The sequence below is a fragment of the Aulostomus chinensis genome, chromosome 23 (assembly GCF_037954235.1).
Source record: "Aulostomus chinensis isolate RoL2024-O1b breed Wild chromosome 23, RoL_Achi_v1.0, whole genome shotgun sequence".
Classification (NCBI taxonomy): domain Eukaryota; kingdom Metazoa; phylum Chordata; class Actinopteri; order Syngnathiformes; family Aulostomidae; genus Aulostomus; species Aulostomus chinensis.
The window spans coordinates 21506799-21529404 of record NC_141342.1 but is presented as its reverse complement, the minus strand read 5'-3'; the positions used below and the strand labels follow the sequence as shown (position 1 = coordinate 21529404).

Sequence of the window (22606 nt, the reverse complement as noted above, 5' to 3'; positions counted from 1 at the left end):
GTGAACTGGCGTCTGGCTCATTCACAGCTGCTTCCCTGGTTTAGATTAAATCTCCTCACTGCACCCCAGACAAATAAATGGCTGTAGAAACGGTGTGGAGCGTGGATGAGATTCTCCCAGCTGCGCCGGCTGCTGTAAATAGAGCATCAGCGTTCTTCCTCATGAAGTGTAAAATAGTAAGGCCTGTGTTGGTGGGATTTATTACTCTGCCTGGATGCCCCTCTAAAACAACTGAACGAGCATGTGGATGTTGCAGAAGATGAAGGGTTAACAAGGACGTGACAGATTGACATGTGACCAAACGCGAGAGAGGCGACCCCGAACAGACCTGAGCGGTCAGGAAGGACTGCGTTAGTTCTGGTTCGGGGGACACCCCCTGCTGCACTGCCCCCTGAATTAGATGATATATTTCTCCAGGTTTGAGGGTAGTTGGAACTCAAACAAATACACAATAAAACACAAACCCTGGTGTTTTCAGAGATTCTTTTGTTGCAAATCGTGACTCAAGTGAAAATTGAAAGTGTGACTGTCAGGCTGATTGAGGGGCGTGAGAGGTGCTGATAGACTGGAGCAGTGTTTCTCATTTGCAGTCGGCCGGTGTGCGACTGCACTCACAGAGCGGACGTCCAGCAGACCGTGAGCAGATACTCCCTGAGTCAGACCAGCGTTCTGGATTACCGTCACGGACGGTCCATTTGGATCTCGGTTTGGATCTGGTGAACGTCAGAAACAAGGCTGACACGCTCGCTCGATCCTCCTCACAGAGAGACGCTGCTTCAGGGTCTCATGCAGCACTAAAGATGAACATGTATCAGATGTTTCTCCACTTGAGCGAACATGTCCTGAGATGGGAGCTGATAAAGCCAAACGCAGGAGGTTTCAGGGAGGGTTAGAGATGTACTATAATAGGAAGGGATTGGGTTGCCTGAGGGCAATAATGTGCAATGAGCTGAGTAAAAATAGCATGTGTAAGGGGACTGTCATCCCCAATCAAGATTACCTAGCTTAAGAAATATTCCCTGAACCCCAAATGCAATATCCTAGAGACCTAAACAGCGTGATGAGAAAAATGTCAAAGTCAAAAGTTGAGACGGACAAAGTTCTCTGATGTAGTGATTGAACAGCCAATCTCATGATGCAGAGTCAAGGAAACATCTGCAGATCCCACGCAACAGTTTTATAGTTTTATAGGAGTATTTTATCGATATTGGAGCTGAAAATGATTCATCTCTCTTGATAGAAAGAGATGAATCAGACCTGCGTTTAGTGTCTGGCTAGACACGTCTCCAAACACACTCTAACAGAGCTCCCGCATTTCTCTCTTATTTATCTAAATCAAATTTCCACAACGTTACATGATTAGACGACTTCCCTCAGGCTTCATCCAGCTGACAAACCATTTGCAGGGATTTGAGTGGAAGCAAGGCGAGTAAGCATGTTTGTTAGCAACTCACACAGCCTCAGCGCTGCACAGCATCAGTGTTTCTCTGATGGCCGTATACTCGCACCCCTGGGGTACTTTACAGTACTGCAGGAAACATTCATTTATGTCTTTCATAGTGAATAAAACTGCAGTTTCCTCCACGCCAGAAAGAAAACCATCACGTCCATCTCATCAGAGAGGTCGTTCAATACGACTGTAATGTGGCGGTGTTAGGATAAAACCTGGTTTGTAATAAACTTAGTGATGAGCATCATTCAAGTTTTTATGGTTCCACAATGCTGGCGACGGGGATGATGACTTTGGGTAGATGGCCGGGCCGTCCCGTCCTTGCTGATGTGATGTCTGTGGAACACCTCAAGGGATTTCTTTCAAATTTGGCACAAACATCCACTGGAGCTCAATGACGAACTCGAAAGATTTGACGGTCAAAGGTCAACAGGACATTTACGGAATGCCATGTTTTCAAATGATGAAAGGATGACCTGAAATGGTTTTGGTGGTCAGAGGTCAAGGTGACTGGGACGGAGGGACACAAGTGAAATGAAGTGGTTCTACTTGTTAGTTGCTTGTTTTTCTGAGTAAATGAGACACTAATGGCAAACTGCTGAATCTTGTGTTTTTAAATTGTTTTTCTTCTATCAAAACTATGGTGTGGAGCCCAGGCAGAGCTGATGGGGGGGGGGGGACTTCACTACTGAAAAAAATTGGAGACCGGCTGCTTTGAAGGAACAGTCACAACATCCTTTCATGGTTCGCTGGTCCACCTCCCCCATGCCTCTTCCGAGCTCTGTCTCTATGTATTTCGTGAGCTAAGTGTGTACGAAACTGCTGCTAGCTTGTAGCGCTGCTTTCAGGGACAAGAAGCTAGCTCAGTATCCTCACAACACACATTGGTTCCGGAGCAGACAGGATGAGTGTGGAAGAAGCTAGGAACGAAAGAGAGACGTCCTTTCTCTGTTTGCCCGGCTCGTTTCTTCAGCAACCTACCTGAAGCTCATTTCATGGCTTCACAACACAGTGGTATTTTTGTGGGGCTATAAATGTTTTGAGTAGCTGCCATTTAAAAAAAAGGAAGCCTGTTTCCTTTTGGGGCTCAAAACATGTGATAATCGGAAGCAGCTTGCATGGCTCCGTCCGATCCGACACCTCTACAGCGTCATTAATACACCATTGCTTGTTTTTACCTCCAAACTGAAACACTTTCTCGTTAAAGAGAGAAACGCATTGGAGCTGTTTTGGTGAGTACGAGCCAGATGTAATGATCGTTTTTTTGTTCGGATAAAAAAAATAAAAAATCTCCGTGCAATTTCTGATTGTAACTTAAATATTTGTCTCCATGTTGTTAGGTTGTGTGTGTGTGTGTGTGTGTGTGCAAAAATCTAAGTCTTTGTTCAGGGACGATATCTGGTTATGCACCAGTAAAGACACAAGAGTACTGGACCAATAGATAAGCAGATGAACAGATGTCGGCCACAAATCGTTCCCCCGACAACCATCAAATGTCATTAACAACAAGCTGTTCTCACTGCCACCTCATCAAATCCTGATGCCTGGTCAGCGCTTCTTAGCTTCAAACCAGAACGCTGACGGAAACCCTCCAGCGTCACTTTGGGATATGAAGGGCTGCTTACAAAAATGGGAATGTGATGACATCTATGGATTGAGAGAAAATGAATCTCAGGCCGGAGGGTGGAGAGGCAGCTCTGAAACCTGAGTCCGCTGTTCAAGTCCTGTTTGTGACTGCAAGTCTTTCAGTTGCACCACGAGGGAGGATTGTTTTTGAGCAAGACACCAGACTTTGAAATGTGAGACTGGAGTTTCCGAGCATGGATTTGGCATTTACAACTTTATTATTGTATGTAAACTGAAGGAACCGTAAACCAAAGCCTCAACACTTTCCTGACTTCTAAATCTCTGAGCCCGTCGACTATAAACTGCCGCTACAAGAAACGGCCAAACATTTCCAGGGCTTCTTGCATATCAAGCGGATATCCAGACCTCCTCTTTTGTTTTGGCGTTTATTTTTTTTAAGAGTCTGATGAGCGATTTAAGACGCAAAACCGAGTTGGGGTTGAGGGACAACTGTGGACTGTTAAACTACGATACATTTGAGCGCAGATCAGCTACAAAGAAGAATCAGCATTTAGTGACCCAGACTGTGAATTACAATTTCATGGACTGTTTACCTGCATGGAATCAAAGTCTGTTGAAGCCTGACTCACACTTGTGAACCATTGCAGCGTAGCTACGAGCGGCTGTATTCCCAACGCTGCTGCCTGACAGGCTCATCCCCAGAAATGGAACGGCATGTCATAGCGGCGGGTGTGAATTTCCCCTTCCACATTTCCACACCATCTCCTCCTCTGGTCTGAACTCAGATTTCTTTCAGTACATGTAAAATGATTTTCCCTCTCAAGCAGCCATTGTTTGAAGTCCATGAAGAAAGAAAAAAGAATGGAAATGGATCCCGAACATCCAAATAGCATTTGAACCAAGTAACCACAACACATGAGACGACCACGTCTACACAGAAAAAAACAAGAGTTTTCAGTTTCCAAATCTGTTCTTGCTGCGTGTCCACATATGAATGTTTGGGGCCTGTCGATCAGTTCATACATTTGCAGGTGACTGTTTTCCAATGGAAACCTCGGTGATTCCCCGTGTGTTTGCGACGCTTCTCCTTCTGTTTGTTTTCACTCTGGCATTCACTTCGAGTATGTTGATAAAAAAACTTCACTTTTGCTGGGCAGGGCAGAAAGACTGTGGACTCAGTGAAAGAAAAAAAACAAACAAAAACAAGCTCACAGGCTAAGGGTGAGCTAAAAACGAGGCTGATGCTGCTAAGTGTTCCAGGTGGATATTCCACACATGAAGGCATCGAAAAACAAAAATGATCCTCTCACTCTGGACTAGTCATCTATCGGGGGTGCGCTCTGTGTATTAAACTAATTACAGGCAGCAGAGATCTGTATGTGGAGACAAGGTGTTGATGTAGACTCAAAAGTGAGGCTGGAGGGTTACCTACAGCACAGCGTCAGAGACACGGAGATGTGATTGATAGAGACTGAGTGTTTACAAGCAGAGCTTTGAAGATTCTGGTAGTTTTTCACTCTTTAAGTTGTGCTATGCTAGGCTAACTGACTGCAGCACAAGCATGAGAGTGATACTGAACTTCTCAGGGTTAATGATTTCTTCAGGGCATAAAACTGAAAAACACGTTCAGGCCAGCATCTGTGTGGCTGAGGTGAAAGCCAGTTCCTGGGGTTTCTGGGAAAATCTCCCTCTCACTTTATTAAAATGTTCAAGCTACGCTTTCATTGCGTGTGTTCTGTCATTCCTACGTAGCATGTAGGGATAAAGTAAGATTCATCTCTTCTCTGGCATCTGATTTTGACTGCAGTGGCACTCGGTTATTAACATCCTCCTGCAGTCTTCTTGTGTAGCAGGAATGAGCCACTGACAGCGTCGTAAAACGCCATTTGTATGGGTCACGGGCTCAAGGTCCCTAAAATAACTTGCTGATTTCATGTGGCGGCTGCTGCCAAACTGGGGCTGTGCCAGGAGTGATATTAACTGCAGACAGGTTTGTCTCTGGAGCGTCACAGAAGGCTGACAGTGGATTTCATTGTTTGAGGAGATGTACGCTACAACAGAGTATATATCAGATTTAATCTCTGTTGAGTGACCGGCTATTGTTGTTTCTGAATGAGTGTTAAAAACAGCGACTGCTGTGTACCAGGTGCTAAATCCTCCCCGTGGAAACAGGAGCTCGGTGCTACATCAGGATGGAACACAGGCAGCCCTCCAAGCTCGAGGCTAAATGATCCTCTTTTCATTCGATTTCCAACCACTACAGGCCGTGCAAACACACTAACGCTGCTGAGTGACGATTCCATAGAAGGCCTTCTTTGGTGCCAACAACGCAGAATAAAGCAGAAATATTTGGCGCACTGATCCCTCATTGTAGGTCTTCCATGGGCAAATATGCTGACCCAGATTTAGTTACATTTGCCTGGCACTTCATCACAGAGGATCAATGGCTGCAGCTTAGAAGCATCTTCCCCCTCTGTGCATGCTAATGGGGTCCAATTACTTACTTACTTAACCCAGCCTCAGCAGGCTAGAAAATTACTAATTATTTGCACAAAATGAGAGCAAACTCCCATGTTTCTCACATCCCCGCAGAACTAAGCACAACATAATAGTAAAAATCTGAGCCACGAGGTCAGACGTTGTTGGAGATAACAAGAGGAAAAAGGCCGTTTTCACAGCAGCGATTCTGCTGAAACGGATCTTCATGGTTCTGCTCCGCTTCATGCGTCTGTCATTCCAGTGAACAAACACACAACAGTGTTCTTGAAGGATGATGAGGAACTGGCTTTTTGGAGGCTCTAATCATGGCCCCATAACTCATTCCCTCAATTTAGTTATTTTTCAGGCCACAAGATATGATGTGTGTGGCCTAAAAAAAATACAGGTATGTTCCTTCAGAGCTTCGTGTGATAGTGTTCTTTGAATCTGTGGAGTCGTTCTAAACCAGATCAGTAACGCCAGCCCGCTATGTCATGTCAAGGTGGCCACAGTGAACGTGGTCATAATTAACCTAATTAACTGCATGTATCTACCCAGCAAGGACAAGTCAAAATGGCTGCTGTTAAAGGACCCATTCTAGACTCTTCCACAAACAAATCTGCTCACTGGCAACTTATAAATCCCAAAACAGAACAGACAGCAACTTTCCACTCACCCTCACTCTGAAATAATTGATGGTATTCAGGTAAAAACTTGTGACCCTGCTGTTCATGGAAAAGTTTGCCACCACCCCATTTTCATTAAGAGAGGGGGGAGAAAAAAAAGGTGCTAAATTTACCCAAACTGGAAAGTGGAGCAGCTCTTGAGCAAATGCAGACGGTCTATACTGAAGGGAATTGATGGCAGTTTTTACAGTGGGTGTGTTTCCTGGCTGGCTGGTGTTTGCTTCTGCAGACACCTCAAGGGCATGCGGAGGAATGTCTGTTTTGGAGAATATTCTTTATGTTAATTCTTCTACTGGAGGATCATGTGAAGAAAAAACACTGCTGCACACTTTTACACTCACAAACCTGCAACGCTTCCCTCTCATCCACATATCCATGAATTAATATTCATCGGATGCAGCGCCGCTGCCATGCTGCAGCTCATTCAACAAAAAGATGCACTGCGTCCGTGGTGCGTGAGCAGGAGACTGGGCTGGGGCGAGGATTCTGCCACCCTGCAGACCGCCAGCATTACTCTAAATAAATCTGCCCCCTCTCCTCTTCATCATGTGTCTGCCTTGACTGGCCAAAGACCAGACGACTCAAGCCAGGGAGTATGGACGCACACACAGACAACCCACCGGCCTCCCTCTGGGGGCCATAAAGGGAAAGTCAAGCTTGGCAGCAAATGGGGAAGGGGTTTCCGGGTGGGGCAACAACAAAGATGCCAAGCTGAGTCACCAACCCAGAGGATGGCGTGCAGAGCCAGCGGCGGCTGTCACACACCAGTGGCTGAGCGGTCTGGACAACGCCCCTTGGACGGCTGTCATCCCCTCTGTGCATATGTTTGACAACATGCTTAAATCATCTGGGAGAGCATCAAAGATACCGAGGAGCTCGCCGTGATTAGCATGTTCAGCTGATGGCTGCAATTAAGCTTCTTCAGCCCTCTAAGTCTCGTCAGGAAGATTAGCTCAAGTCACTTTTTTGATCCTCAGACGGAATTTTCTTTTCAATCCGTTTCTCTTCGAAATGAAGCACGACATGAATTCATGTTTGAAATGTTATGACCACATTTGTTGGCCTGACTGACCCCGCTGTGTGGGGAGGAGATGGACTAATCAGTCCTCTGAACCACTCCAACCATGTTCTAATCGGGATCACTTCCCTCAACAAAGACATTTAATCAGCCAACATTTGGACAACTGATCACTTCCGTCTTTTTTGGCAGTCTGAGAGTCTTTGGGCAGAACAAAAATTGAAAACGTCACTGTGGGCTCTGCAAAAATGGAGCATTTTCAAACTGCATTGACATTTTATTAACTAAATGTTTGATGGAAAAAGACTCAAAAAATGGATTTATGGATTCATGTTTTTCAGTCTTGAAAATTGCTTCTGCTTTTTTGTCCTGACTTGAGTTTGGACCAGTGATCCTCTAGGTGGCGCCCTGTCTAATGACACTCAGCGTTGGCAGGACACAAACATGAGACTGATCGGTGGGATTTCTTCTCTGAGACCAGTTAGAGGTCCGGTGCCGTCAAATGGGACAGAATCTGATCTGAGTCAGTGAGTCGTGAACCAAGGACGTTGCACCCCTCAGTCCCACACCTGGTTCTCATAGAGGGAACAGGGACCAGTCCTTCCAGCTATTTCCTCTTTTATGGGTCTCCGGGTCCCCCACCCCCTTTCTCCCCACCTGTACATCACCAGTTACTCTACATCCAAGCTGTTGTTGGTGGTGCCTTCGCCCCTCCGCTACTCAGGGGAGCGCCACATGCTCCCTCCGTCACATGTGGAGTCACCATCTGCTTCTTTTCACCTCTAATCCAACAGCAGGTGACGGTCAAATCACTCGGTGTTGGATACCAAGACGAATCTGTGACTCCACCGACTACACACTAATCCTCCACTGCATCTTCTCCTCTGTGGGCTTTTACTCTGTTTCCCTTTGTTCGACTCATTTCATGTGAGCAGAGTTTTCAGGCAGTTTACCTTCGTTCACCACCTCCTGCAGGCATTCAAAGCTCATCAACACGCGTCGGAGTTGGAACGTCCCATCCATCTGGAGGGATTTCAGACAAGAACCAACGGCTGTAAATGACAGTGGTACGTTATTTAATAAGCTGCCGATGAGCTTTACGTCCTCCATCACATCACCGTCTGTTAACGGCACCACAAACTGCTCCAGCAGCAAAGAACCGGCCTCAACATAAACGCGTCGGCCTGCTAATTTATAGAGCTGCTGCCGCATTTGATGGAAATATTTCAACGAGCTGTTAAATCAATTTGGTGTGAACAAAATAACAAATCCTGTTCGCGAGTCCAGGCCTGCCGCGATAACCAACTCTTACATTTTAATTATATGGCACTGATAAAAGGATAATGAAATAGCATAACTAGCATTCCTAAACACAAAAATATGTTTTTATGTAAACACAATATTTAGGTGGGTAAAAGGATTGCGTTTGTGTCCGTATGTTGTGAGATGAGTCAACAGGAATGTTTAAGTGGTTAAACATGAAACCTTGAATCAAAATCAAATACTTTAACTCCTCGGTGTCAGATGTCATCAAGCGTATCACCGTAGTTTTAATGCTGTCATGTATTCTTCTTTTTCTTTGTTTGTACTTTGTTCTTTGAAGGAGTCTGAGTGACTACAACGTCTTTGCTGTAAATAACAATGAGTTCTTGTTAAATATCATCAGACACATTCTGTCATGAGCGTTTCTACTTTACAGTGTGGAAATTAACATCATTTCTGGACGGTGGATGTGTATTAACATCCAAACGTGGTAAAACATTTCTCACCTCACTGCTGCGTGTGTTCTGTTCTCGAGTCACCTGGAAACTTATAAATCAAAACGTGATTTTTTTTTTTAACTAGAAGTTAAATACTTGTATTCGCTGACAACTCAACAACCAGAGTTGAGCGCTGAGGTCCAGTAGCAAGCAACATCCAATTATTAGACACAAATGAAATTGGACTGATTAAAAGAGCAAACAAAACAAACCGTGCTGTGCTCACCTGTCAACGCTGACGTATAATGATGCAATTAGCAAAGGTCCAAAAACTCAATTGACTTCTCACTAGTGAGTGAATTATACTCGTTCGTCCCTCGCTGAGTCATAACTTCAGTTAAATCAGGACACACAGACGCTCATCATCGTCTCTGAGGGACGTCCAGAATGAATGTCAATAAATCTAATTCAAAATCTTAACAAATAGAGATGTTTCAGAATCATTTTTGAGTTTTTCATTCGGACTCGACCGACTTATCAGCTGATATTAGCGATTCATCAGCTGATATTAGCGATACATCAGCCGACATTAGCGAGTCATCAGCCGACATTAGCGATTCATCAGCTGATATTAGCGATACATCAGCCGACATTAGCGAGTCATCAGCCGACATTAGCGAGTCATCAGCCGACACTAGCGATTCATCAGCCGATATTAGCGATTAGTCAGGTGACATGCTCTGATGTTTTTGTAGCGAAGGCAAAGTGATGTGCTTCCACTGTTTGTCCAGTAGAGCGCGCTCTGGTCTGGTGCTGCCCTGGCCGGCTTTTGGACATTAAAATTCATTTTGTCAAACACTAAACGTTCCGCCTCTCACACACATTTGTCACAAACATATGTGAGAGATCCAAACCAGCATTAGTTGAGCCATAGTTTGAAGCAGCGTTGGCGGTGAGTTGTTGCTACGCCCACCAACAAACCGCAAACATGTTATTCAGGATTCTTGTGACGCTGATAACGTCTCACAAATGTAAACAAACACACGTCGCTGACAACGTCCACCAAAGGTGACGGGAGCAGTGGGTCTGAGACCGAACCCGGATTCTCCTCTAGCTGCTGGTGTTTGGTTCCTTGCGAGAACAGGATCAGAGCTTCTCATTTGCAGTGAGTTAAGACCATCAAGAGTAACTGGGACCATAAATGGTTTACAACGCTATCGTGGTTCAAACACAGAGTTTTGTCAAGGTCATGTGTGTGTCACCCACGCGGCGACCCGAGTAGCTCCTCTGAGTCTCATATTGACAAATGGTTTTACTCTGAAGACACAGGAAGGTTCCTTGTACCTGCGCACCACTATCCTCTAACCCTGGAACCAACACAGGCTCTTTCAAAGAGTTACTTCACACAAAAGGTGTGGGTTTGACTTACAAGCGCTCACTAACAGGAGTCTTGAGCTCACAAAGATGATTGCAACTGTTAAAAGAACCAGTTCTTGCCCTGTCTAGTCATGGTGGTGCTGTTTTTACTGTGCAGGACTTTACACTGACATGGAAAATGAACCCAAAGAACATCCAGAGAGCATCTAGAGGGCTGGTCTGGGTTCAGGAGGAGCACCAGAGGACAGACACAAGACTGAAATAAAAGAACAGCTTCATGTAGAACCGCAGCAAACCATCTACACAAGTGGAACCGCTCTGGTAGAGAACGGCTACTTGTGATAAATCTTTGATGAAAACCACAGTGGACACAGGCTCTGTCTGTCCTGCAGTGTCTGAATATCTCCTAATAATAGACAACTTGATACCTCTCGACTTGTTCTGATAAAAATAAAAAAGTGTTCTTAGTGGAAGCAAACAAACAAACTCTTACAGCTCAACGACTTAAGTCGAGGATTTGTAGCAATCTAATTTTGGAAATCCAACCTGGTGCCTGCGTTGTGCTTCATGGAACTGTTATTTCATAGTAGAGCAATTCAAAGAAGGGAGGTTTTCAAACCCCAGACACAATAGAGACGGATATTTTTAGGAAATAAATCTGTTTAGCAGCTTTAGCGGGGTTTGGTTTGGCTAAAGTTGCTGCTTCACCTGCAGAATGTTCATCTCATGCTGGTGGGTCGATACATGGACACGTTTGTTTCTGAACACGTTGAATATTTCCAGACAAAAATACGCATCAATCGTCTTCTTGACACTGGAAGAAATTTCTAGACTCCAGTTTTAGAACCTCGCGCTTGCTCATCTATCTTTTGGTGGTTTTGGCCTCAAGACTTCTTGAAGCTTCCTGATCGCAGCTATGTCACAGATCATCAGCTTCCTTCTGAACCAATAATTCAAATGACCAGATGAGAGGCCTGCTGTCTGTGAAAGGAGCTGATCTCTGGGATAAACTCCCAGCTGATCTGAGGACAGCAGCTACCTCCACTGAGGCTGGCTTAAGTGCCCACTCAAGATCCTGAAGCCACTTAAGAGCGTCCTAATACTGCCTGCTGGTCCTGTTGATGGACCACATCTCATATTGATTCTCTCACGGTTTGGAGAGTATACAAGGTTGTTACCGAGCAGTTCCTCTGACAGGAAGCTCATTCCACTGGTGTTTGTTTGTTTATCTGTCAGCAAGAATATAAAAAAAACTTCTGGGCTGATTTTCACCAGACATGGCTCTTTCTAGTTTCTGTGAATTTATGCACTGAAGGAAACTGAAATGAAATGAATTAAAGACGGCCTCTGTCCCAAATGCATTCGGATCCCTTCATTGAACTGATACCTTTTCTCCTTGTAGCGGCATTGAAATGGCGTGGAAACTAATTAGTTGCAGCCTGTTCAGTCTGCTTATCAACACTGTCTGGGCATTCGCTCGCTCTGAGGAAAATCATAGTTGTTGTATACCTTGAAATGTAAAAGCTTTTGAGCACCGCTGCAGAGACACCATGAAGTACAAAGGGTGAGAGAACATGTTTCCTCCCAGCCAGAACTTCTACCACACAGGCCACTCAGGGAGTCGCTTTGTGTACTGGAATGTGTTGAAATTATTGGCGAAGCAGACATCAGACGCTGCATGGCCTCCAGCGGCAAATATTTGACATTAAAGCTGTGGGCGCCGGTGATTGGGCCCTGGCCTCGCAGCGCCATGGGGCCTGCATGGGAATCTAGCGTCGTGTTGGGTCAATGTGGATGTAATCAGTATGGAGGCCTCGGCCGGCTTGGAATTTTCTTCTCAGCCCATCAGAACCTGAATGAGACGTGATGAGTTCATCTTTGCGTATTTTTTCAATAATCTAATTGTTTCATGACAGGATTCTACATAGATTATACAAGCAAAGTCTGGTGTAGATGAGACCTGCAGCCTCGGACGAGTTCAAAAAGTCAGTGGTTCCATTCAACGCAACTTTGTGAGACAGCGCCATCTCTGGCCCGAACCTCAAGGAGGTGAAAGAGACCAGCAGAGATGGTGTTGTGGGCTGATCGTTGCCAAGATACACAAGTGAGTTTTCTTCACACAACATTATCTCATGAAACTTTACAAACGCCTCATTTCCTGATTTGACTGCAACCTCATTTCTTTACATTTGCAATTCTGGATTATCAAAACTCAGACAGCTTTTCAATATCACGCACATATTTTTGTCCAGATCAGAATCCCAGCCTCTGAACAGACTGTTGAACAAGAACTGCCACCTGGGGAATGTTTGGCGTCTGGAGTACTGAGGTCTCTGCTCACAGGACAGAAAGATGCCAAGACACCACACCTCCCATCTGGTCTGCTCCCTGAGGCAGTTTTACTGTACCTTCATCAGCCATGTTTGGATTATCAACATTTTTAGAAACTCTTGCTCTTTGGGGTCCAATTAACCTCCCTATAAAACTCTGAGACATTCAATAGCGGTTGTTCTGCATATCTTACAATGTTACAGGGCAAAACAGGCTGGCTGGAAATACTGAGACCATGTGATCGTACGATTTTTGAAGGCACAAATGTGACGGCCAAATTGCCGCTATCCACCAGACGATGTACAGGGCCCCCTGGTGGATGCGCGGGAAAAGACAAATCTGTTCCTTCTGATTCAGACTTGGTGCTCCCAGTTTCTCAAATCCTTTGTCAGGCATTTACAACCCAAATGCACAGATTTGCACCAACATCCGTATCACACTGTCACCCGGAAACTCCCGAAATCTTCGATGTTTCCCAGGTTCTATCATCATCAGTGATCAAGAGTAGCCTGCTTTTGATGCATTTTATCGAAACTGGTGCAGCACAAGAACAACAAAGAGAATAACAACAGCAGAATAACCTGCTACCTTCATCTAAAAGGGATTAATATCAGGACGCCAGTGAAAACAGAGAATTAAGGTCACAGTGTTTGTCTGCTGCGGAAGTGAACAATGAAAAGCTATTAAATGACAAACAGCTCAGATGTTGGTGCTCTTCTTTTGCCTCCTGTGACCTCCCTGGTAAAAACTATCAAATATTTAACAACTGTTAATAAATAATAAATTCATGCTGGAAATAGCACTTACAGTGAACATAGTGATTTGTAATCCATAGCTGCCGCTTCACTAACATGCAGGAAGTGGAGAGTAACGCAGCCCCAAATTTCTATAAACATCACCCCGCATCCTGAGCACTTGACCTTTGCTGGCGATGTCAGCTGACAGGCGGTCTTTTGCAGGCTTTTAGGCACTGCTTGAATAGAGATTATGTTAATCCTGAAGGTGAAATGAACCTTGCAGTGTCAAATTACCGGTGAGCTCCAGCTGAATGGTAGCACGACTCACTCTCTCTAGGGTGGCTGCCGGTGGTCCTGCTGGGGGGTTTCAGAGTTCAAATTATCAAGAAACACGCTGGCTTTTATCACCTTGGTTCTTCATTGTGTGTCCTGGATGTACTGGTGGTGCTTGTGCTGCGCTGGCCTACACAGATATGCATAAGACCTCAAGTCCGTGTTGTTAAGATGCACTAATAAGACGACCGCTGCGGCAGGTTTTCACTTGTCAGTCAGTATTTGTTCAAATCAACGTTGCAGCAGCGAAGCGAATGAGCAGAACCCGGTTGGTTCTGCTTCTGGGGGGATCTGGATGCCACCAAGACTTCTCAATTAAAAGATTCACAACAGTCTTTATTCATCACTACACACATGGAAGAGATTTATAATCTGGCGCCTCGATCTGCTGTAATCCTCCCAACGTCACTGTGAATGAATGTTTAATCATTAACAAATAATTGTTTCATGGTGTCAAACCTGTTGTTAAGGTCTGGCTGGGTTTAGGAAATGTGCTGTTAATTTTGTCAGCAAAAACGAACAATAACCAAATGACCAGGCAAAATGACAACGTGGGATTGCAATGAAGTCAAATAACTGGAATGAGTCAACCTTGTAGAGATTATCAACTGAAACAAGCCTTAAAGTCATTTTCATCACCGAAGAGAAGAGCAGAAAATGAGCAAATCCACAGAGTAAATGTGAGTTAAACGTAGAGATCTCAACGACTGAAAGGAAAAATGATCCCATGTCTAAAATGAGACTAAAGCTTAACAAGATTTTGTCAATTCATGATTTATTAAATGACCAATATGTGACTAAAACCTAACCAGAAGAGACACATTAGGGTCACCACAAAGAAATAAAGCTCAATCTTTGCAAAAACCGGACTAAAATTGTCTTCTTGGACTAAGACGACACTGATATGAACAAACTTGTAGTCAACTCAAACTTGGATAAATCAAACCTGCGAGAGCGCAAGTAAATAAAGAGGAACGCCTGAACTACAACCGAGCAGCCGAGTATAGAAGAGGTGGTTGTTTGGGTGAGTAAACGCAACCGTCTGTCCCTCAGGCTGTTTGGGACTTTCTCATGTCGCGTCTCGGCCGCCACAGACAGGAAGTCACACAGCGTCTAAATGAAAGCATCACTTAAATATGAAGCTGCTGAATTATAGAAGTTAAATTCTTCATCTGCTCAGGACCATATGAAACTCGGTGACACCACCGCTGTGACAGAGCTGAAATACTGACAGACACTGCTTCATTGTTCAGTCCGCTGCACAAACCTTACCCAGTACATCCGTCTCAATCGAGACAAAGTACATTAAAAATGAGACACGGCTGTTCTTACTGTTAATTTTACTTATTAACTTGAATCAGCCTGACAGCGTAGGAGGATTTGGTTTGTTTTTAAGCTGTTGCCGTTTAAATCTCAATATAGTGACAGCATGCTTGCAGTATAATGTAACACACAATATTTTGTTTTAACACCGAATCAATTAGACAATAAAACACTTTGCCAAAAGATGGAATAAAGCAATACTTCCCCAGAAAGTGTATTTGGTCCTTCAAGTACTCACTAACAGAAGTCTTCAGCTCACAAAGATGTTTCTCCCTCCTGCATCACTTCTTTGTCAATCCAGAATGCAGAAAGAGCCAGCCACATATCGTTAGCTTGAAGCTAATGGAGACTGACAGCTAACAACAGCTAAACTGTCTAAAAACGTCTGTTTCCAAACTCTCCAGGTCATCTGGTACAATCCAGGTCCTCTGAGTCCAGCCCTATGATCAGTAATCCATAAACACTTGGATTGGAAATGAAAACTAACTCGAGCGCGTCCTGGTCAGCGCTCATTCCTGGTAGTGCCAACCGTGACCAGCTGGGGCATTCAGTTGAACCAACTTGCTCGCTCTCGTTCTCACTGATGCTGAACCGGAGAGATTTCTCTACCGCTGTATTATAACATCAGAGACGCTATCATCTAATAATTGACCTCTATTTCTATTTCTAGAGGAATAGGATGGCAGCAAGCGTTTGTTGACCCTGGCAATGAAAGTCATTTAAAAAAAATTTTTGACATCAATGGGGAAGCATCAGGATCTCTCGGCTCGGCTCAACGTCTCGCCATGGTAACTGGGATTTGCCTGAGACTCACAGCCCTGTTTATTACTTGCACATGCTGACTTCCTCCCTCCTCTTCTAACGCGCTGCATCTTTTAAGCTCATTTGCCGTCTGTTAAACAACAGCAGTGTGGTGCTGGATGTTGTTCCTGCTGAGATGTCTACATGTGCACACGTGTTCTGTGTTTTTTTTCTTTTGGACAAGAACAAAACATAAGCATGAAGGCATATGGATCACGGCTCTTTTGATCTTGATCTGAAACAGACGTATGACAACCGAGCTGATTTGCATGCGATCATTTCTCAACAAAGGGGTTCCGGCTCTGAAAGGGACCCGAGGACAGTCAGAAATAGACTGGGGATCTAAAACGTGGCCAGCCTGAAGTGACCTAAACGGGGACACAACACCAACACCGCCAGCAGCTGGAGGTTCCGCCGATTAACAAGCTGCCAAGAGAAGAACATTCCTCAGAAGATCATTTTCTCTGATCATCTCCTGTGATTATGGATCATAACAGATAGACTGGATGCAAAACGTAGCTACATGCAGATACACAGATGTTCCGTGTGTGTTTAGATCGTACATAGATTAGAACGTTAGTATCAGGAGGAACTGCACAGGTTGATTCCCTCGACATCACACAACCTCAAGAACGAGGTTGACAGGAAGTGTTTGAATCTAACGGTTAAACAACGTTTTACACTGAAACACTGGGAGGTTGAATTTTTAATCCATAATCAGTTGTTAGCATTTTTAGAATGTTTAAGGAAGAACATTCTGGTCATATTTACAAAAAATTCCCCCTATAAACATCACCAAATACATCATTCTCAAAACATTCTCTGAACAAAATAGTTGTGGCTGGATTATTGTTTTTAATAAAATTTCTAAAATCCTTCTTTATCAAGGCAAACCAGATCTTCAGACTTCTCTTTGAAATCATTCTGAGAATGTGAACGTGTTGTTTTCTCATCAGCTCACCATCGTGTTCTTCACCGAGTCTCACGTCTCCTAAGAACCAGGTTTCTCAACATAAATCAGCCTCCAACATTTTTATTCTTGCATGCTTCCCACGCTGCTTTTGTTTCATGTGATTTATATGAAATGGGCTGCAACTTGTCTGAACACCTCAGAAATCTGTTAAAATACCTGACAAAACATGTTCAAAAGAAAACAGCATTAAAATGCATGAGAAATATTTGTGGTATACGTCTGAGCTGGTGTGATGAGTGGTTTTAAATAACCGTATTGTAGTTGTGAATGAACACGATTGGTAAAGATCACATACGTACCAGACTAATGGGGGTCGAATCAAAGAATCTATTTGTTTTTTTGTCTTCTACTTCTGATCCAGAATGGAATTTAAAGTTTCAGAGGCAAAAGACATTCTGAAATCTAAAAGCAGCTCACACAATTTGCCTTCACATACGAGGTTTTGCCTGAGACCTGGCCTCCCCTGACCATCTGGCGGGACGTTCATTCAGACACGCACATCCAGTTGGAGAAAGAGCCTCTGTCACAGAGCTGCTGACGCCCCAACAAACACTGGACAGTTGGCTGCTGATCTTCTTCACCTTGGGGAAGTATCATCTGTTTGTCTGTTGTCTGCTGATATTTTGCTATTTTCAGTGCCAGTCCTTCATTTTAACTGATGGCGTTCTCGCGATGGAACGCCGCAAAGATAAACGATATATCGTAAGTTTAAGTCAAGTGTCCGAGCCCCTGAGACGTCGGATTATCTTCCCATCTTTCTTTGACAATAAAAGTCCAGATTTTTCACAGATGACTCGTCCCCGCTGCTTCCTTTTTAGCTCTTCATCTGCCGCATCATGGTGGATTATCTGCAATAGTCCCACTTTGTGTTCTTACACTCTTATGCGCGTCTTACTAATTTGTATGCTCATGCTAATTTCTGTATAAACAAATATGTAAACAGGATAAGCCCGAGGGGAGGGCGAGCGGAGGCGAATCAAATGAAATCTTGTTTTTCATCTATTGTTCTGCTGGAGGGGGGGCTGACGGAGTGAAGACTTACTGGTGGTGTTATATCTGACTCCGTAGAACATCTCTGGACAGGGTCGCGACACCATCTGGCCAGCGCCGCTCCTGGGCCAGCAGGTGCCGATGCCATCGATGGAGGTGTCACAGTAGAGTCCTGAGCCTGCAGCAGGAGGACAGAAATGTCAGACGCACGTTCTTGGCCTGACTCAGGACTACATATAGCCGCGCTGACATCCTGACAACGCTCCGAGCATCCTGGCAATACGTTGTTGGTTGTGAATAATGTGTTTGTGTACATGGGCATTAATGATGGCTCCCACAATGTGCCGAGCACCGTCTCCTGTGGCAAGGCTATTTCCAGCATTATTCTCCTCTTTGATGTTATCATCTGAATTCACATCAAGCTTGCCTCCCTGGTGGGGTCTTCCACCACAATTCTTTGTAGTAACTATGTAGGAAATCACACATCTGAGCCCACCAAGTCCAACTCACCACTCCACTGACCCGTGGCGTTGCTTTGGGTCAAGTTCCAGGAGGCGGCCAGGGACTGAACTGCAATGAGAGGGAGAGATTCATCAATAACATCAACTCCATCTTTGTTTGCACAGTTTAGAGGAAATCTCATTAGATTCAGCTTAACAGCTACAAAGGGTGAGCGTTAAAGGGCAACGGTAAACACTGGTGACAGACCTTTCCCCGAGCAATAACAGCGAATATGAATGGAGACGTGCCCCCAGGCCATGCTATTATTTCTGGAATAACTCAAAATACTTTAGATGAGAAGACGCGGAAATGGAGAGCAAACTCGTCGCCTTACTCTAATGTGCTTAGACGTTCGTTAACCACAGTCGGACGTGATAAAATCAATAATTCATTGTAAAATATGACTTTTCTTTACTTTAAGAAGTTGTCAGCTTGTGTTGTTCCTCCAAAAGCCTAAAGCGATTCCTTCAAAAGCACCTTTAAAGACCCAGTCAGGAATAAAAGAAGAAGCCTGACGTTGTGGCTGGATGAGCCAACGTGGGTTTCACACTCTGGTACACTGTACTTCCTGATAGGGATTCTCATTCCTAAACTTGTGTATCGGCTAATTTCAGTGAGTTCGAATCTCTATCTTTATTGGTTTACCAAGTGTTTATCCTACATAGAGTGTATGGATCTGGTATGATGTCATCACTGTTGCAAAACATTAACAAACATCCAAGGAAATTAGGTCATCTACTTTGACAGGTGACCTCCAAATTACAGCCTTGATATTGGACACGCCCACAATTGATTGGTTACTGATCTTACACTCCTCACAAATATCAAGCATCAATCAGTTCTTCTTTGCTGTTCTAGAACGGTCAGTGGAACACAGCACATCTTCCTGGGATTTCCTGTCTGTAATATTAGAGCACTAACTGAGCTAGCAGGGAAGTAGCAGTGTCCCGTTTCAGGGGTTAATAAATGATGCGGGATCAGACCCGTGCAGAGACTCGACCGCTCGCCGACAAGCATCCAACATCAGAACTGTTTCCACCTCTGGTAGCTCTTCCTCCATCACAGCTGCACGTTAAGCCTGCATGAACAGAGTTTTGGCCACTTCAAGGCAGCAGGGCTCACAGCTCTGTGTCTTTGCGCTCGTTGGGTGTTTGAGTGTTTCCGTTTCACCTCAACATCGGCTTCATTACTGCTTTTACTCCTATGTTTTCAGGATGGGCTCTTGAATTTTTCCCAACACGGTTAACTGTTGTCACGTAGATGGAGAGTAGAGGTTGGGCGGGTGGAACGATTTGGGTACAGAGATAAAAAGAATACCTGGACCAGGTCCAGGATGCTGGTGTGTCCAGCGGTAATCCTCCTCGTCCTCATGACAGTGCCAGATTGGTCTATTCTTCAAAGTGTTTCATATGACAACAGTACACATAAATCAATCTTATATCTAAACAGCACGGATTGGGTTTTTGCTCAATGGATCGGTCTTGAATTAGAAAAGTCTGATTTAGGTTCAGAGCGTCACTGATCAAAGAGTAACTCAACAATCCTGGTGCTCAATTCTAAACTTTGAGGTCCTAAAATAATTATCGTGATCTTGTTATCATGAAGTTAAAGAAAATGAATTAATTATAGCACACACTCTCTGGTTACAGCTTCTCCACTGTGATTTTCTTCTTCTCTCAGAGTGAACTGAATGTGTTTGGATTTTAGTCCCAACAAAACAAGATGCTTGAATTCGTCACCTCAGGCTCTTCACACTGTGATGGGCATTTTGCACAATTACACAACTGAACGTATTCTCCAGATGAATTCTGCTGTTTCCAACAAACACATTCTATTTGTTTGTCGCAGTCTGTCTGAAACTTAATGACATGTTTGGGTTGCTGGTGTAGATACGGTTGACCCGGCACAAGTGACAGCTTAATAACACAGAACAGTTTTTCTTTTATGATTCTATTAAGAGCTGTCAAGGAAGAAAACAAACAAAATCACAAGAAGCTCATCTGATGTTTGTATTTGCATGTTCTCTGTGTGCTGTGTTTTAAAGTGTTAATAGCAACCATTAAAATACTTATAAGGTCTACACAGAGGCTGAGCAACAAGAAAAGACAGTTTGCCGATATCCACGAGGGCAGAGATGTGATGCATGACAAACGTTTGCTGTTTGCTGGTCACAGGCAAAGACTGGAAATCAATTGAGCCTCACAAGTTTATTAACACTGAAGCAACACGGATCGCGGTGTCTGTGACAAGCTGCTGGAGCAAACTTACGCGTGACGTTCCCTGATAGCAGCAGCAGAGCCTCACATGTCAGATCCGCCAAAGAGCCAGACGGAAGGAGGCTTAGGATGGCGCACACCTGCGAACGCAGAGAAGTCACAAAGGTCAGGCTTAAATCATGAGTCATACACAAACATACGTGGGGTGAAATGACATGGCTGTGGTGTGTGAATCCCTCCCATAATGCCTCTGTAATTCCCTCGGTGCAGTAAATGATGTTCTGCTGATTTGAACTGAAAGACTCACACTGCCCTTGAGCTGAAGCCTTTATTAACAAGTAATGCTGCAAAACTAATTTGGAGCACTTTGTAATTATTCCTGCGCACATTCTAAACACGCTTTCATGTTTGTAGACGCACAAATTAAAGAGTATAAAGGGAAAGAAGTTGCCTTCTTGGAGGGTTGTAATGAAAAATTCAAAGTATGTCACTTGTTTTGCATGTGTTGTTGCCATTAGCTTATTTAGCATGTGAGCCAAGGTTGAAGAACATTGAGCATCAGGGAAGTGCAATCAAAGCCAACACACTAATCCATCCTGATACACTCTTCACAATACGGTAAGGATATTGCAGCCGCTAGTATCGACATCCTAGACACAAGTCTAAATCATATCATGACACACGTATGTTACCTCAGCGAGAATGAAGACGAGGTTATAGCAGCTATGTTCACTTTCTTCAGTTACACTCGATAACTTTGGAAATATCGATTGAATGCATTGGAATGCAAATGTTGAATGATATCGTTTTTGAGTTTTAAATATAATTAGACTACCCATGCTGTACATGGCAACTTGTACAACTAGTATTTAGGCAGTTTTAAAATATAATTAACCATGTAGACTATCACAAAACTCCTTGTATTATGTTATCACAATGTATCAGGGTATGACGGTATTGTGACCACGGTGCGAGCAGACACCCAGCCCTGCAGGGATCGAATGATGAATTCAAAGTACTTCCGCTTGTTTTGCATGTGTTGTTGCAGTTAGCCTATTAAGCATGTGAGCAGAGGCGAAAGAACATTGAATAATGCACATAATTACAAAAACATGCAGCTGGGAAGGGTTGATGCACCACTATCTGCTGCATCCCCCGTGACGCAAGTGGGCTTTGCTTGTTTGCACCATAGTCACTATATTAGGTCTGTTTGCCCCACTTACACCAAACATCAGCACCACTGTAACAGAGGGTTCTTTAATGACAATGCAGTCCGGATTATTATTTCATCCACACACTTTGATCTCAACTGGATTTCTTTCAGGCTGGATGAGTGAGAGATGGCTGGAAGGTGTCCAAGCCAGGAAGGTTGGCAAGACTAAAAACATCCAGAGCTGCAGAGTGCTGCATGTTGCACCGGGGACATCTGGAAACCGCTGCCGACTGTTGGCAAACATGCAGCGTCAGTCAGTGGCGTTTTACAAGAGACCACAAAGTGTTAAATGTCATCACTTAAGACTTTGAAGTAAAACCGGCCTCTGGAAATGACCTCAAACTGGGTTGCATCTCGGTGCAGCTGTCCTTGAGCTCCCTGCAGACACCAGAGACCGGCTACTATTACCTATAAAGCCGATGTTTCATCTCCTCTTTAAATAAAACATTCTGATCAATAATGCATCCGCTACACTAAACATTTCACATTTTTCAGATGCAGAAAACTGCTCAGGATTCTGCCCATTTCACATTATTACGAACATGTAATGTTTGACGCACCTGGTGATTACGGCAGCGTGAAAGCCTGAATGTACTCCCATCATATAAAATACGAGTTTGCCCCAGATTTTTAAAGGGCCTCTGACGCTTCATGCTCAGCGGAGCCTGATTGTCAGCTTTCAGTAGACTTCTGTCTCAGATTCACCTATGGAGTCCTGCTCATTTGTCGCACAGTGACAGATTATCTTTAATCTAACAAACTTCACAACTCGTGTTGCTACCAGTTTTTCCACTCTGCCATGACTCTCGCTTTTAATTTGTCTTATACAATGCTTGACAAACACAACTACTCCTTATTACTGCAGTTTCTGCAAGTGCAGACACACGTATGA

General features: G+C 44.2%; 1 protein-coding gene across 3 annotated transcripts in view; it reads right to left on the bottom strand.

Annotated features, from left to right (window-relative positions):
* Window positions 1–22606, bottom strand: part of LOC147240062 (corticotropin-releasing hormone receptor 1) — a 71595-nt gene that overhangs the window by 25814 nt on the left and 23175 nt on the right. For 2 of the 3 annotated variants that reach the window (XM_086195855.1, XM_086195853.1), the window contains exons 2-4: window positions 20554–20641; window positions 18295–18354; window positions 17837–17962 (exon numbers count right to left, since the gene is read on the bottom strand). In XM_086195855.1, the coding sequence (XP_086051981.1) occupies window positions 17837–17891 (55 nt within the window). In that variant the 5' untranslated portion in view covers window positions 17892–17962; window positions 18295–18354; window positions 20554–20641. The remainder of the gene's footprint in view (window positions 1–17836; window positions 17963–18294; window positions 18355–20553; window positions 20642–22606) is intronic. The other variant, XM_086195854.1, reaches the window with a different exon arrangement.